Below are 16,347 nucleotides of genomic sequence, written 5' to 3' on the forward strand. Positions count from 1 at the left end.
GGGATCATTTGGCTTGATTCAATTTGTTGATAGTATTAAAAGAAAGAAAAAGAGAAATTATTATCATTATTATTCCGTGTTCTGTACTAAACTTTTAAATCAAGTCACTTCTACTTTATCATGTCAGCCATACGAATCGTAGTTAATTGCTTCACCGAACATCGAAATGAATAATTAAATACTACCTTTTTAACACAAGACAACAAAACACAACCTTGCTCACATCAAAACTCTTTTACTTGTCACTTCTATGTCCTAAAGAAACTGAGCTTTTATTAGGGTCTCAATGCTTTTTCTATTTTCTCACCCTTCCCTTGTAAATTTCATGAAAGTAATTTAGAAGTAAACAAATGTGATAGATAAATATACTTCTGCAAGTGGATTCTTTGCTTGTATCCAGTGGATGTGTTATGATTCTCTGCCTCATTTTCAGACCAGCTGGTATAAAGGCATTTTGTTCTTTCTTTCTTTATTATCCAAGAGTCGTTTTGTCATCGAAATTCATAATTCATAATCTTTTTTAAAAAAAAGAATCTAGATTTTATACAATTCAAAATGTTTTCAAAAAAAAAAAACAATTGAGGTTTAGATACGATCAACGGTTATGCTCTTCTCTCCTTTAATATCTCCATAATTATGTAACAATCCGTTTCATGGGTTTCTCCTCCCTCTTCTTCTCTTCATCATTTTCTTCTGAAATAATATTCATTTTTTGCTTATTCAGCTGCAAAAAAGACTAAAATTTTAATTTAGGTTCATCAGATTTTAATCAGTTTTCTTTTTATCCTCACATTTGGTTTTGATCTTGTTTTATTGAGAGTTATAATCTCATTTTCTTTCTTATTTTTTTTTCTGTTGCAGGAAATGAGAAAATGGACCACTGATGAAGAAGGAAACAAAAATATATTTTGATGGAAGCATCTTGATCAATCCTTTTTTCCACAACAACATATAATTTTTTATCTTAGAAAAGAAAAAAAAAGTTAGAGAAATATCATGTGATTTCTGGTTGATAGTTTGGTAAAGTGTGGCTATAAAACAAAGCATTGTCCGAGAAAATATTTTGTTTCTTTGGGAAAATTTTCACTTACATAAGAGAAGGAGAAGACGAAACCTTGGAAGTTTGGGTTTGGTTCTTTCTTAGTTAGCAAAATAGAGGAATCTTGAGTTGTAGTGTGAGCATGAAGTCATTAGAAAGATTGGTTTCAGAGAAAGCACTAAAGCTTGGTAATTCATTTCCATGTCAAATCTGTGTAGTTGGGTTTCTATGTGGAATCTGTCTCACTTCACTTTTCTTAGCTGCTCTTACAACTCTTGGCACCTTCGAACTCGCCGCTTTCTCCTTCTCCTCCTCATCCTCTGCTATTCCTCCTTGCAATTCCTCCACCTCTCACATCATCAGTAAGTCTTACAAAGATTTGATCTTTGGTAACTTGTTGTGTTTTGTTTCATGTAATGAAAAATTTGCTTGTATGTAGATATGGTTGCAAGTATAGACCGTACACTGAAATGGAAGAACCAAGCTGAGACAGAAGAAGATGATGATGTGAAACTTTTGGTCTCTGCTTGGGATAATTTATTACTAAATGAAGAAGACTTCTTGAAGAAGTTAGGTATGAATAAATCTGATGTACCAAACGGTCCACATTTGGAGAATTGTGAGGAGAAGGCACGAGTTAGGGAGCGATTAGATACATGGATAGCAAATGGGACATTCTCTTCTTGGGTATGTTCTTCTTCTCCTTCTTGTTCTTTGTCTTCAAGGAATTACTATGGTGAATGAACAATCATAAGCTTGTTTTTAGATAAATGGAGGAGATGAAGAGAACTATCCATTGACAAGGAGAGTGCAAAGAGATATATGGATTCATCAGCATCCTTTGGATTGCGGCAACAAGAGTCTCAAGTTCCTTGTAGCTGATTGGGAAACGCTTCCTGGTTTCGGAATTGGAGCTCAGATTGCTGGAATGACTGGTCTTCTCGCAATCGCTTTAAACGAAGGCCGAGTGCTCGTTGCCAATTATTATAATCGAGCAGATAACGATGGTTGCAAAGGTACACAATGTCTATTAGCAACATCACAAGCTAGTTGCATCTTCTTGGGTAATCTTCTTATGAAGATGTTTGGGAACCAAACTATGGGTTTGATTTTGGTATTACTCTTTGTTTGGTTGCAGGTTCTTCCCGTGGAAGCTGGTCTTGCTATTTTCTACCAGAAACATCAGAAGAGTGTCAGAAACGAGCGTTTGCTATTGCGAAGAACAGAGAAGCGTGGGAGAGTGGGATTGTCACAGGGAAACAAAACTACAGCACAAGGGAGATTTGGGCTGGGCCTATACCAAAGCTATGGGGCAAGGCTTGGAGTTATATGAAACCCACTACAGAGATCAACGGAAGTTTAATCCCCAGTCACCGGAAAATGGATAGGAGATGGTGGAGAGCACAAGCAGTGAGATACTTGATGAGATTCCAAACAGAATACACTTGTGGTCTAATGAACGTTGCTCGACACTCTGCGTTTGGAAAAGAAGCTGCCGAGATTGTACTCTCTGCTGGAGATTGGAGAAAGAAGAAGAAGAAGCAAAGGACAGAGATTGAGAAACAGGTGTGGTCGGATCACAAGCCGTGGATTCCAAGGCCAATGCTGAGTGTTCATGTGCGGATGGGAGACAAAGCATGCGAGATGAGAGTTGCAGCTTTAGAAGAGTACATGCGTTTAGCTGATCAGATCAGAGATCGGTTTCCGGAGCTCAACAAGATCTGGCTCTCTACAGAGATGAAGGAAGTTGTGGACCGAACTAAAGATTATACTCACTGGAGATTTTATTACACGCAAGTTGCGAGACAAGTCGGTAATAAATCAATGGCTGAGTATGAAGCGAGCCTTGGGAGAGAGATGAGCACGAACTATCCTCTGGTTAACTTCTTAATGGCGTCCGAAGCTGATTTCTTCGTTGGGGCATTGGGTTCCACTTGGTGTTTCCTCATCGACGGTATGAGGAATACTGGTGGAAAGGTCATGTCTGGTTATCTCAGTGTTAATAAAGACTTGGTGGATTAAGATGTTAAAAGTAGAAGAAGAGAATAGGAGAAGAGGATACTTTGCTTGGTTTTCACTTCCCTTTCTCCAGAGAGCTCCAAAGATTATTCTCAGGGACTGCATGATTAGGGACTCCAAAGATTCTTCTCAGGGACTGCATAATTAACTAATATCATGAGATAACAACATTGACACAACCTTCAACTTCTTAGTTTTTTTTTTCTTATCAATTCCACTGGTTTCATCTTCTAAGTGAGATTGCGATTTTCCATTGACTTACCGCTATGAACTCAGAAGGGAGCCTCCAGTGACGACTCATCCCAAACCTCAGCACTTCCATTGGATGCATCTTCAACGTCTTCTTCCATAGAAAGCCTAATATATTCTCTATGTGCAAAACGGTCCCACTCAGTCAATGTAGGGTTCTCACGCTCCTGTTTCCGTTTTGACAACTCGAAATGTTATAAGAGGCATGTGCTTTCTAGAAAACAGTAAGGTTGAATATCAAATATGAAGTACCTGACGTATGAGGAACGGATCCCGTGTTTCAAATGCCATAAATTTGTTGAGATTAAAAAGGATGTTGAAGACATTTCCAGAGAGCTTTGAGCCCTTCAGGTCATGCAGCGTTATATGGCTTTCGTTCTGTGGAAGGAAACAAGAAACAATCAAACACATAACAAAATTGCAGAAGTTACAGAGAAAAACTGGGCACAATGAGTTATCATGTTGAACCTCTGGTCCGATCATATCAATCATCTGACATAAAATATCCTCAAAAAGAACAGCTTCTTGCGCCATGCACTCCATTCGATGCAACTGCTCTTCATAAAAGAATTGCATCTCATTTCGCGTAATAATCTCATTTGCATCCAAGTCTATGCACTTAAACCTAGTCCAAAATATACTTAAGTCAGACAAAAGCACTCAAAACGCTATCTGTCTGCAACTTTGGATCCTTATAACACGGCTTACCAAAATTCTAGGCTAGGCTCTGACGATTTATCTTCTTCTGCAAGTATGAAATACACAAAGTCCTCATACCCCATCTTCCCTTCAACTTTGCTAGTGAACTTCCTAGCAACCTGAGAACCAATGCTTTACTTTTATGATGATAGTCATCTTAAGAGCAATAAAAACTTTGAACAGAGGACAGAATTCTCAAACGGATGTAATATAACTACAATCTTCAAGTAGTAGGCATTAAAAATCATTCTAAAAGATCGAGATTTTTTAGACAGAACCTGGGAGAATATTCTGTCGACAATCCGGTAAGTAAGTGCGTGGTTTCCATATCTCATAAGATTTTCTTTGTCAATCAGGAAATCGTGATCTGTATCCAGCTCCCAGAACTTGCAGTATATGACATAGAAATGCTCATATGAGAAGTATCTAGATGCCAAAGTAAATAGAAAAATGTTGACGTCAAACAAAGAGAAACAAAATCATATATACAACCAATAGGATGAACTCTGTTTGTTAGTAGTACCTCAACACTTTGTTGATATCTTCTTCTTCGTCAGCATGTCGCATTGCATCAATTAAGTTTCCCCGTCTAAGCTCCCTAAATGTAAGTCGACCATTCCCAGATCTATTTATGTAGTAAAATATTCGGTAGGTGACGGTTTCAGCTGACTCATCAAAATAAAAGTTGTATCAGACAAAATGGCATCCTAAAAATGTAAGTCGACATAGCAAACAATAAATATGTTTAATTAATTTCCTTGCCTAAATGACACTTGATTCATAATGCTATTTCAGTAACAAAAAAATTCAAAACTTGGCAAATTGATCCAAATTTTGTCTTATATAAATCCAAAACTTGGAAAATTGATTCTGTGGATAACCCCTTCATGAGAAATAGAACACAAGGAAATCTAAGCTGATAAAATATCTTAAATCCAAACAGATAACTGCAACGTAATCATCTCGATGCATCAATTATCAAAGTTAGATAAGACATCATAACCATCTGACAAAGTTAGATAAGACATCATACCACAAAGCGCAGAGTTATTATTCGTTCTTCTCAATTATGATGGTAGCTAACCAAACCCCCCGCTAAGTTACTAAACATTATATTACTCAAGCAATATAAAGAGGGAGAAGGTGAGATAAAATAGGATACTGGCTAAACACTATATGAAGGTAAGACCTCACCATATCTTTCCTGGAATTCAGGTGTGGTTTGCAAGAACTCTAGCCCAGGATGTGTCGCCAACAGTTCTTTAAGTAGTGGTTTGAAATCATCCTGCCAGGTAAAAAATGTTGCGAATTAATAGTGCAAACACACGAGCAAGTAGATTAGGAAATTAACTCAGCTCTCATGACTTAATATGCAAACAAAAAGAAAATTACCTTGACAATGTAGCTCTGATCTTTCTGCTTTAATATCTTGAAGATTTGGGTCGTTGTATCCATTATCAACATGTTCCCGTTTACCCAATAATCAATAAATGCTTCTCTGCATAATCAAACACTCAAAAATGTTATACCGGTTTTTACAATACAGTGATCGCCACACACGTGATACAGTGAGAATAAAATGAGCAGGAAGCTTGAAGTACGTTGCAAACTATGCACACATGAGAATCCACAAGACAAAAAAGCATGACATCACACACCTAGTAACAAAACCTGAATTATTGACATCGATCTTTCTGAAAAGTGAAGTGGAGAAGAATGATGGGAGCTTGCAGATTTCTCTGGTGACTAATTTGAATTCTGTGTATTGGAAAGGGTAAAAGTTAGTGAGAAATTTCAGATAAATGTCACTATAAATATTGGAAAAACTATGACTTCTTACCTTGTATCTGTAGTCCATCCATGTGACCATAGAAAAAGTGATTGATTCTGAACATGCATTGCTCTCTCATCTCGCTTGGTGGTGGGCGGCCATTTTTGAAATAAAACTACAGTCATTTCAAGTTTAAAGTAAGTGTTCTTACTCCATTAGTATAGAAAGGAGGAAAAAAGAATGCACTTATCAAAACTTGCAGAAGAACCAAAGTTAAAAACCTGAGGCATTGGCTCTCTAACAGGCTCACTGACGACTTTCAGCGAAGAACCTAAGTTAGAAGGGCCTCTTTGTTTCGTTGTACGCGGTGAACCACAACTCCTTGGCGAAAGCGGAGGAGCACTTCCCGCAGGAAACATAGATGGTATAGAATTACTCGTGGCAGAATTTGAACCAGATGAACTTCCAGTTGCATTTATAGGAGCTCCACCTATAGCATCCTTGAGCAATGACGCAATCTATATATATATATATATATATATATAAACCGATTAGGCAACGAGAAGAAAAAAAAAACAAAGCTTTAGACTTCAGATTCCAGTGAATAGAGTAATTTAGAAACCAAATCACAGTAATCATTGTAAAACTCACACAATCAAACAAGAACATACTGCATAACTAACAACAACAACAAAAATCAAACTTTACACCAATCTTTAACATCACAGAGTAACCTAAGCATCATTGTAAAACTCACATAACTCATAACTAACACTATCAAAGATTCGAAATTTACAGGAATCTTCAACAGCACAGAGTAATTAGGCAACCTAAGCATCATTGCAACTCTCACTACTGAATAACTAACACTATCAAGCAGAACATAAGGACATCATTGAAACTCTCACTGCTGCATAATTAACACTATCAAAAGATTTGAACTTTACACCAAGCTTGAGCAATTCTAAAGCCAAATAAAGCAGAAACAGAGCTCAGATACCTGTCGCTGAGCTTCAGGAAGAGAAAGCCACTGGTCAAAGAGCTTCTGAGTGAATCCAGGTTTCGAAGTTAGTACAAACGAAGACATCTCTTGAAGCTGCAATAAATCTGCATCCAAACAAGCCATGTCTCCGCGAACAATCGCATCCACCATACTCATCTTGTTTCAGATGATCTAATCGCATCAACAACACCAGACGAGATAACAGTTAAGATGATAGGGATCTATGCGTTAACAAAGTTGAGATCTTTATTAACACATCGAACGAATCATCACCTTCTCTTCTCTTTTCTTTTTTATCCTTTTTCTTGTTCGATCTGAAATACCGGAAAATAAATAAAATAATATTTTTTTGACAAAAGAATAAGTAAGCAAGTGTTAAAGAATAATTTAGTATTAAAATGTAATACAAGTAGAGAGAAAAATACCAAAAAATATTACCATCTATTATTAATTTAGAAGTTTAGAGATTATTGAACTTGTATTTTAAGGGGTTTGGTGCCATTTGAATATTTTAGGTTTTTGGAAGATTTGATTGAACTTTTAAATGATTTTTTGTTATTTGTTAGAGTTTTTATATTCGTTTTTCCTTTTTTGGAATTTCTAAAAATACTTTGTGATTTGGTGAGATTTTATTATTAGATTTTGGGATATTTTAGGATAATTTATATATATAAAAAAAATTGATTTGGTGAGATTTCTAAAACTTTTTTTTTATTATTTTTGTTTTTATAAAAAACAAATTAAACAAAACAAAAATCAAAATTTTTTTTATATATAATAAAACTGAAATCAAACATAAAAGGTAGGAGCTTTTCGCTTTGATACCAAATGATACAAGACTCGGTGGTGAGACTCGTATGGGGATAGATATGGCGGCTTCACAAGTTGGCGGTTTCTTCTCTCTTATGAAGAAATAATGGTCGAAGATGGAGATCTGACACGATGGCGGTCGCTTATCTCGTGTGGGACCAAATGAGGGGAGTGATGGCAAAATGAAGTGCACCACAGAGTTGTGATAAGACTCTGATACAACACAAGCTCTATGCCTTGATGACTCACTCAAAAAGACATAAGAACAAACGTTTACTAAGTAAAGGAATTCACCTAACTTAGATAAACAAAACAAAGCCTAAGCTTCATAGTGAGAAAACTCTCTCTTTTATTTTTCCAAAAATCTTTTATATCTTTACAATGAAGCAAATAAGTCTTTTGATAGCTCTTATATGGTATATAATCTACAAAAATTACAAATATGTCTAAATTAATTACAAATCAATCACCATAATGGAGAAATCATAATCAATGGTGATGATGAGGAATAAATGGTGGATCTAGGATTTCGAGCAAGATATCTGCGTTAGCAATCAATATTTCATTGTTTGGCTCGTCAGAGAGTAGTTCAGGAAGTCCATCAGGAAATCCGTCTTGAAGTAGTTCAGATACTCGTTCAACATAAGTGATGACCGCATCAATAAAGAAAAAAAAAGCACAAAAAGAAAAAGAAGATGACAAAACAGAGAGTTTTGTCTATTGGAAGAAAATGAAGTCTATAAGAACCTAACAAGCAAATGTTAGAGAAAAACGAAGGTGGAATACTAAAAGAGATTAAGAAAGAGAAAGAGATGGAATACTAAATGAAGGTGTCTAATCCACACTATCTTGAACCACCTCCAAAGTATGAAAACCCAAATGAAGAGAGTTAGCATAGGCCGCTAATCCATCCGCAAGACGATTAGCTTCTCTATACACATGCGAAATACGGACACTCCAGTCCCTTGATATGAAGTTGTGGCACAGACGTACCATGAACGACAGTGGATGCGTAGCACTAATCTCTGTATGAAGAAAACCAACTACCAATTCAGAATCAATCTCCAACTCCAATCGAGACACTCGCTTACCCCAAACAATATGAAGACCATAGTATACACCCCACAATTCTGCTAAAACAGCTGAGCATATCCCTATGTTCACCGCAAAACCACATATCCAACTCCTTGTATCATCCCTTAATACCCCGGCAGCTGTAGCCAAACCCGTGGTACCCTGAGAAGCACCGTTTGTATTCAATTTGAACCATCCCTCCTGCGGAGATTTCCAAGCTATCATCCTCTCCACCCGTAACGGCTTATGTGCAGAACCTGTATTCGCCAAGGAAGCCACCAACACCTCCTTTGCCAAGTCTTTTAAAAACTGTACGCGATCACGACATTTACCATTCACACCGAAAACATTCCCGCACCTCCATTTCCATCCCAACCATACTAACATAGCAAACAAAGTGGACCAATCCTCATTCAAATTCTCATACAACCATTCGAATAGTGACATTTCAAAGAACTGATCACGTCTCCGATCCGGTACAAATCTCCTCCATACCCCCGACATTGCTGGCCAGTCCCGTAATATGTGAATAATATCTTCGTCCCCGCCCTTACAAACCTGGCAAACAGAAGAGTCCGAGAGGTGTCGTCGAAATCGTTCTGCATTTGTCATGATAGCTTGATGTCCCACAACCCACAAGAAAATTCTGACTCTTTCCAGAGCCACCACACATCACACACAGGACCAAAAAGCAGCCATATTTGGTACTAGTGTGTTACTCCGCGTGATCAGCTCATATGCTGACGTGACGGTGAACGATCCATTATAACTCTCTCCCCAAGACAAACGGTCCGTGGCTCCAATAACCTTGTCTACAACAATAGCTCCCAGTCGTAACCTGGTATCCTCAGCAACATGAGACAACAACGGACCTAAGATTTCACCCAACACCATCCCACCAAAAGTCCTAAACTGGTGCATTCAAACACTCCTCCGGTAATACCCCAGTCATACCTTCACAGAGTGGCTTGTTTGTGAGCCACATATCCTGCCAAAAACGAATAGTGCCACCATTCCCAAGCACGCAACAATGTCCTAGACTAATCACCTCCCGAATAATCAGAGCAACATTACGCCACGTAGAAGACCAAAAAGACTTAGGTGAAAGCCACAAAGTATTCAGCATACAACCCACCTTATACTTGCTTCGTAACACATGCGCCCACAAGCTATCCAAATCCTGAAGGAGTCTCCAACCTAGCTTCGCCAACAACGCGCTGTTCATCTCTAGAGCCTGTCGTAACCCAAGACCTCTGTGCGTCTTTGGTAAACAGACCCTCTTCCAAGCAACCAGATGTTTGTTTCTTCTTTTCTACTGTGCTACCCCAAAGGAACAATTGCGACACTCTATCCAACTCCTTCAACAAGCTTTTTAGCATAGAAATGACACTCATGGTGTGAACCGGTATAGACATCAGCACAGCTTTAGTTAGTGAAAGGCGACCCGCTAAACTAAAACATTTGCATTTCCACCCCGCTTATTTTGATGAGACTCGTGCTAACACTTCCACAAACATCTCCTTATTCAATCTCTTCTGCCGAATGGGCATTCCCAGGTATGTACCTAAATCCTTAATGGCCGTTATACCACTCTCATCACTAATAAGCTTCCCCAAATCCCTGGACACATTATGTGAAAAAAATATTTTTGACTTCTCCAAACTCACTTTCTGCCCCAAAGCAACACAAAAGCGTTCTAACACTCGTCTGGTAATCCGAATTTGAGCCATAGAGGCTTCAGCAAACAATATTAGATCGGCTGCAAAGCAAATCTTTGAAAGCATCGGACCTCCCTACGAAAGACGAATAGGTTTCCATTCTTTCCTACCAACAACACATTCTATCAAATGGCATAGACGCTCAAGGCAGAGAACAAACAAGTACGGAGATAGTGGATCTCCTTGACGTAATCCCCGCAACAGTTTAAAAGCCTCCGTTTTTTCACCATTCTTAGAATGTTCATACACGAACCCGTAACACCCTGCATGATCCAGTGAACCCACTTATCCGGTAACCCAGCTGCTACTAAGGTGTCTTGTAAAAAATCCCATATAATGTGGTCATACGCTTTTTCCAAATCAAGCTTTAGCAGCATCCATCATTTTCTCCCTTTCTTCCTCTTCATCGAATGGACAGCCTCTTGTACAATGACTATGTTATTTGTACTCAAACGTCCGGGAATGACACTAGACTGAGCCGGTCCTATCAAATTCATTATTAATTGTTTGAGACGCAGCACCATCACCTTTGTCACTATTTTGAACAACACATTACAGAGGCTAATGGGTCTGAATTGTGTTATTTTTTCAGGCTTCTCCACCTTCGCCAGTAACACCACCAACGCATCATTCAGACCTGACTCTAGCTCCCCTGTCTCAAAGAACCGAAGCAAAAAAGATACCACAGACTCACCCATGATATCCCAACACCGATGATAAAAAACTGTTTGATATCCGTCAGGACCATGAGTCTTAAATTGTCCCATACTCCTTACTGCAAGCTCTACCTCATCTGCACTGAAAGGCTTACTCAAACCCAACTGTTCATCTCGAGATAGACTCTGGAAACCTTCCCTAGGCAAACTCTCTACCACCGCATCAATATCATCCATTGAGTAAAGACACTTATAATAAGTAAGAGCCAACTGCTCCAACTCTTGTGGATTTGTTCGCCATTGCCCAGAAACATCTTTCAATGCCTCAATCCGGTTCCGACGTTGCCTAATAACCGTCGAGGTATGAAAGTAACTAGTGTTCCGATCCCCATGTACAATCCAACGCTCACGTGATTTTTGAAACCACAAAGTTTCTTCCTGCTCCAAAACTTTATCCAGTTCTTGAAGCAAAGCTTCTTCCTTCTGCAACAGAGCATCCGTATGGAAGATTTCGCCCAGCAGACCCTCTTTTTTCCTATGAACATCCCCAAATACCTCCTTATTCCACTCCTTCAACGTCACTCGTAGAGAATCAAGGGCTTCCGTAGTTGTCATATCCCGACGCCACGACGAAGATACCAACTCTTTAAAACTCGAATGACTCAACCATACTGCCTCGAATCTAAAAGGTCTACTTCTGTGAACCATACTCACTGCTTAAGGCCCAAATCCTTTGTAAGTGTTTTCAACGATTTAAATTAATAAAAAGAGATTTTTATTAAAAGCCTTGTGTTCCACCCAATATTAGTCTTGTCCGGACTAACACAACTCGCGGACATGGTATGGGTTGAAAAGCCTTAGGCCGTGTTCGAGAGGAACGATACCCACGGATGGACTGACTAAGGTATTGGATTTGTTCTAATAACCTCGGTTAGATCGTCTACAGGCATCACAAGTAACGCGTCTGATTGGTTCTTAGTCCTAGAATGGTTCGGGGTTGTTACAAGAGTGGTATCAGGACTCAATTGTGCATACAAGGGAGCATGATCCGAAGCTAAAAAAGGAAGATTAGCCACTGACACCTCCGACCACTTTAATCACGTCTCTGCATAGCACAACACCTTGTTTAATCTCTTATCCACAAAGCCCATGTCAATCAAGGATTATGCATTTATCCAATCCCCGAACGACAATGAATCCGACGATAGCCTCCCATTTCCCCCAACCCTCACATCAACCCAAACAATGGTATTAAAGTCCTTGCCAATCATCAACGGACCATCCACCATTTGAATGACATTATGAAGTTATGCACACAATCCACTCCATCTACTGACTGTCGGCGCCGTGTATACGACGATAAAATGTAATGAATCCAACCCATTCTCCACTTTCGCATATATATACTGGTCCGCAGACTCAATAATGGAAACCGTACCTATCCCCGATCTCCACAAAAGCCATACACCACCCCTTTGACCATCTGCATCCACACGAAAGGATTTGTCAAATCCTAACCCTGACATATTCGACCAGCACGATCACCACCAGCATGTGTTTCGAACAATGCCAAGACATCGGTATGATGCTTCTTCAACAAGTATCTAATTGACCGGCGAAAGTTGGGTTTTTTTGCCCCTTGCCAATTCCACAATAAGAAATTCATCATAAACACACCTAAGCAGCATAAAACTACCTGGGACAAATATTATTGTCGCAGTGAGATCGTCTCTCTCTCAGACAATCCACCCGACCCCTACATTACCGACATTGGCTCTTCACCACCAGACCCCAACCTCACCATTCCTGGCGACCCTTCTTCGACACCCTCCGTCTCGACAACCAGCATTCTATCCCCAATCCCAGTCGTAAACACACCACCAGTCTCCCAACGCTCTCTGTTTCAACTCGTAATCTCTTACCACTCGTAAGAAGATAATTCTCCTCTCTAATGGGTCCAAACACCAGTCCTCTAACAGGCCGATTCTGTTTCGGCTGTCTTTTAAACCAATGTTGCTCGCCCCCTTTAGTCATTTGGGCCTTCCTATCTTTAGGCCCATTCTGCATTTGACCTTTATCTTTTGCCAAGCCCACTTTTGGTACAACAACCTTTTCTTGCACTCCACTCTTTACACCACAAATATGAGGAGATTTATACTCATTCTCCTTGTTTGAACCAAAACGAATATTTGATACCCTTGAATCAGGGATCGTATCTTCCACAACTAAGCCACCAAATCTCTTAGCCAGATTTATATTCACATCCGTCTGTTGTGAGATCTCCCGGAGATTTCTTTCCAAAACTGCTCCTGGACCGCCTGTCGTAAACACAGCCTTCTTCTGCGACGGCCCAACCTTCCTCCTTCCACGTCTAACCTCTATAAACCCATCATCATTTTGCACAGGTTCTGACACCGCCACAACTACCGTCGGTGCAACCGTCGCAACAGGTTGTTCCTGAATCCGCAGAGGACAAGCATGAATCATATGGCTATAGAGACCACAACCTGAACAGATATTAGACAAACCCTCATAAGACACGAAATAATGCTCTCCATTCACCATTATTGTGCCTTTCAGCGGATTCCTCAGATCAACTTCCACACATATTCTTGCAAACCGACCCCTTTCAAACTGCAACGTAGTAAGGTCCACTCGTATGGGATTCCCCAGGCCCCAAGCAATACTCATCAAAATCGACCGATGGTAGAAACTGATTGGTATGTTGGACAGATGAAGCCACACCTGCGTTGTGACAATCTCATCCTTCAAGGGGTCAAAATCCGGCGACCATGCTTGTACCATCAAGTAGCTCCCAAACGCCCGCCATGGTCCACCAGTTAAGGCGGCCAAGTATTCTTCCTCTAGTTCATAACGTACCATAAAGAATTGTCTTGGTAGATCCATCACATACATGGCCCCTTTAGGTTTCCACATTTATCGAAGTCTCCTACTCAGGACCGCGATACCAATGTGCTTTCCTAGAACCTTGACAATCATACACTATTTCCAAAGGCCATGCATGACATCCAACACCTCCTGTCCTATTGTGAAGACTGGTTCTCCATTTTCCCCATTCGGGAACTCCAAGCTGACTCGCGCCGTGACGAACTCATCATCCAACACTGCCTCCAGTACTAACATCCCACCCGCGGTGCTCCCTACAATCTTCTGTGACCATGTCCCCACCGCATCTGGAGGGTCACCCGGTGGCCTGCCTAACCCGCACGCCTATATCCATCATGGTCGCATCTTGCTCACCCGAGACCTGCTGCTCCAAATCGCCAACCCTAGCCTTGATTGATAGTTTCTCCATTGCTTTATAATTTGAAGAGATTCCTTCCTTCACCTCTTTTGTACACATATTTTTTTCTTTTATTTTTTTCTATTTTATTATATTCTCTCTTCAATCTAAAAATCAAAGTACAAGTCACTGTAAATTTATTTTCTAAAATTTTTCATATATATAAAAATCTATGTTTTTCTCTATTATTTGATATGCATTTTGTTTGATGATTTTATTTGATAATGTTAAATATTTATTACAAATTTTGTATTCGTACACCTTATTAAGTGTCTATTATTTGGACCACATCTCATGTTTTATTTTTAATGTAAATTAATTACAAAATTGTCCTTATCTACTTCCTTAAGATCCGATTTCTGTAAAATCACAACATCAAACATCAGCTCATTACTTGATCTTTTGACGATTTTGATCAATGTAATTTTGTTTTATCTAATGTGGATTCATCAATTAACAATTTTTTTTTTTTTTGAACAAAACAGAACTTAGAGAGAAACATATGCAACAAAGTAGCATGGTTACAAAGGGTGAAAATTTTCAAAGCAAAGCTTGATAGAGGTGTTGGAGATTTGAGGAAAGATAGATAAATCGACAAACATGTCCAAGAGGTGTTGGAGATTTGAGGAAAGGAGCATCAAACCGCAAGCTAACTCTAGGGTAGCTGACACCACATTCGCTAATACAGCGGAAGTGTGGTAGAGTGTCCTTATCAAACTGACATTGGGACGTTGAGAAGATTTCCATAGCCGAGATACTAGATGGCTTGATCTGCTCATTGGCAAGGAGGGTGAAAGGAGGGTTAAGGTCGGGCATGGCTTACTTGAGGAGGTTTCGGTAGCCATATTCTATGGAGTTATGGTCTTAATGTCGATACTCATCAGACTTTGCCAAGGGGGGGACACACTTCCTGACATTGATGAATTGATCTTGGGAATATTCAGGCCGCATGGAAGGTGTGGAGAGAAGAATGGGAAGGTGTCGGTGACCTTCTCTTCTTGAAGAAAATATCATAATGTCAATCTTCCTATAGATTCTGGTTTCAACACAAATAAAGAAGAGATGCAATTGAGATAGTTCAGGGAACAGCTGAAACAAAGAGGTTAGATCCAAGAGGATCTGATAACCATCGCTCAGTTATGACAAGGTCATAATGCCGGTCCTCATCAATCTTTGGCATTCAAAGGTAAGGACCCTAAACAGATCTATAGGCAAGGTTCTCAAACAAACTTCTCAACAACATAGCATACATGGGTGATTATGTTCCAATTGCAGTCTTCGGACAATTGATTCCATGAATCGACACAAGGGTATGCTACAGGAAGGGAGAAGAGGATTCAGAACAAACCTGGGTCTATGAGGTACAAAGGTTGTCACGAGGCCTTGGCAAGATCTTTCACAGCTCCAATGTCAACACATAGCTCATGTCCAACTGCAGCCAAGCCAAACGCTTGGTGAGGGGATCTAGATCCAAGAAGCAGAGAGATGAAAAGGTTGACTTCGAGGGAGGCGAGTGACAAAGATGATACACAAGGTTGCATAGGCGTTTTGAGATCTCGGATCTGGCGATGAAAGGCTGGAACCTCGTGAGAATCACCTCACTGAGAGGAACCACTGACGTAGGGAGAGGGAGGAAATGAAGCTGAAACATAGCCAGATTTGCTGAGTGGAGACACGGTGAATCTTCGTTTCGTTCACTGCCGAAACAATAGAAACTGAGACTTAAGTAGAAGAGAAAAACATGGGGATGAAAAAACAGCTTCCCAACGACGCCGATTGGAATCAACGTCGCTAGAGAGGAAACCTCAGAGATTGTGCCCGAGAGAGAAGCGGCTAGAGCAGACCTTATTAGATTTTGTAAATTTCATTTACTCTTACCTCCATCAATTAACAATTGTTTATAACTTACAAATTACAAACAATTAAAAAGAATTATCAATCGTTTTTTTTTTTGGATAACCCAATAACCCATTAACTGCACTGTGGGTTTATTCTTACTCGAATC

General features: G+C 39.6%; 3 protein-coding genes and 1 pseudogene across 9 annotated transcripts; 1 reads left to right on the forward strand and 3 right to left on the reverse strand.

Annotated features, from left to right (window-relative positions):
• Positions 1-172: 172 nt before the first annotated feature.
• LOC104736841 (uncharacterized) lies at positions 173-3,292 on the forward strand. Of its 3 annotated transcripts, none has more exons than XM_010456909.3 (5): positions 173-441; positions 862-1,401; positions 1,479-1,726; positions 1,806-2,055; positions 2,178-3,292. In XM_010456909.3, the coding sequence occupies exons 2-5, from the start codon at positions 1,182-1,184 to the stop codon at positions 3,059-3,061; spliced, it is 1,602 nt and encodes a 533-aa protein (XP_010455211.2). In that variant the 5' UTR covers positions 173-441; positions 862-1,181; the 3' UTR covers positions 3,062-3,292. The 3 variants fall into 3 exon arrangements, with proteins under 3 accessions (XP_010455211.2, XP_010455207.2, XP_010455210.2); XM_010456905.3 differs by lacking the exon at positions 173-441 and adding an exon at positions 475-753; XM_010456908.3 differs by lacking the exon at positions 173-441 and adding an exon at positions 495-601.
• LOC104736840 (serine/threonine protein phosphatase 2A regulatory subunit B''beta) lies at positions 445-7,157 on the reverse strand. 5 transcript variants are annotated; one of them, XR_015577368.1, is made up of 14 exons: positions 6,778-7,157; positions 6,059-6,295; positions 5,847-5,952; positions 5,665-5,764; positions 5,399-5,504; positions 5,201-5,291; positions 4,530-4,671; positions 4,285-4,432; positions 4,016-4,125; positions 3,776-3,932; positions 3,560-3,685; positions 3,321-3,474; positions 3,102-3,194; positions 445-693 (listed from the first exon to the last, which is right to left on the reverse strand). XR_015577368.1 is itself a non-coding variant. In XM_010456904.3 (13 exons), the coding sequence occupies exons 1-12, from the start codon at positions 6,934-6,936 to the stop codon at positions 3,331-3,333; spliced, it is 1,626 nt and encodes a 541-aa protein (XP_010455206.3). In that variant the 5' UTR covers positions 6,937-7,157; the 3' UTR covers positions 1,543-3,194; positions 3,321-3,330. The 5 variants fall into 5 exon arrangements, 1 of the variants encoding a protein (XP_010455206.3); XR_015577367.1 differs by having other exon boundaries at positions 445-724; XR_015577365.1 differs by lacking the exon at positions 445-693 and adding an exon at positions 1,543-3,005.
• Positions 7,158-10,142: 2,985 nt separating this feature from the next.
• On the reverse strand, positions 10,143-10,759 carry LOC147929568 (uncharacterized). The gene is made up of 2 exons (XM_087480660.1): positions 10,543-10,759; positions 10,143-10,423 (listed from the first exon to the last, which is right to left on the reverse strand). The coding sequence occupies exons 1-2, from the start codon at positions 10,757-10,759 to the stop codon at positions 10,143-10,145; spliced, it is 498 nt and encodes a 165-aa protein (XP_087336786.1).
• Positions 10,760-12,835: 2,076 nt separating this feature from the next.
• On the reverse strand, positions 12,836-14,288 carry LOC147929569 (uncharacterized; annotated as a pseudogene).
• Positions 14,289-16,347: the final 2,059 nt, after the last annotated feature.

This window comes from Camelina sativa, chromosome 13 (assembly GCF_030686135.1).
Source record: "Camelina sativa cultivar CO46 ecotype springtype chromosome 13, ASM3068613v1".
NCBI lineage: Eukaryota > Viridiplantae > Streptophyta > Magnoliopsida > Brassicales > Brassicaceae > Camelina > Camelina sativa.

Bases quoted from the DNA above. Each gene is read 5' to 3' on its own strand.
- LOC104736841 (XM_010456909.3), top strand. From the start codon at position 1,182: ATGAAGTCATTAGAAAGATTGGTTTCAGAGAAAGCACTAAAGCTTGGT. The intron at 1,402-1,478 runs GTAAGTCTTACA...GCTTGTATGTAG, and splicing joins CTCCACCTCTCACATCATCA to ATATGGTTGCAAGTATAGAC. The intron at 1,727-1,805 runs GTATGTTCTTCT...GCTTGTTTTTAG, and splicing joins ATGGGACATTCTCTTCTTGG to ATAAATGGAGGAGATGAAGA.
- LOC104736840 (XM_010456904.3), bottom strand. From the start codon at position 6,936: ATGAGTATGGTGGATGCGATTGTTCGCGGAGACATGGCTTGTTTGGAT. The intron at 6,296-6,777 runs GTATCTGAGCTC...ATATATATATAG, and splicing joins TTCCTGAAGCTCAGCGACAG to ATTGCGTCATTGCTCAAGGA. The intron at 4,672-5,200 runs GTGAGGTCTTAC...TTGATGAGTCAG, and splicing joins TGAATTCCAGGAAAGATATG to CTGAAACCGTCACCTACCGA.
- LOC147929568 (XM_087480660.1), bottom strand. From the start codon at position 10,759: ATGCTGCTAAAGCTTGATTTGGAAAAAGCGTATGACCACATTATATGG. The intron at 10,424-10,542 runs GTTTGTTCTCTG...TTTGCTTTGCAG, and splicing joins GATCCACTATCTCCGTACTT to CCGATCTAATATTGTTTGCT.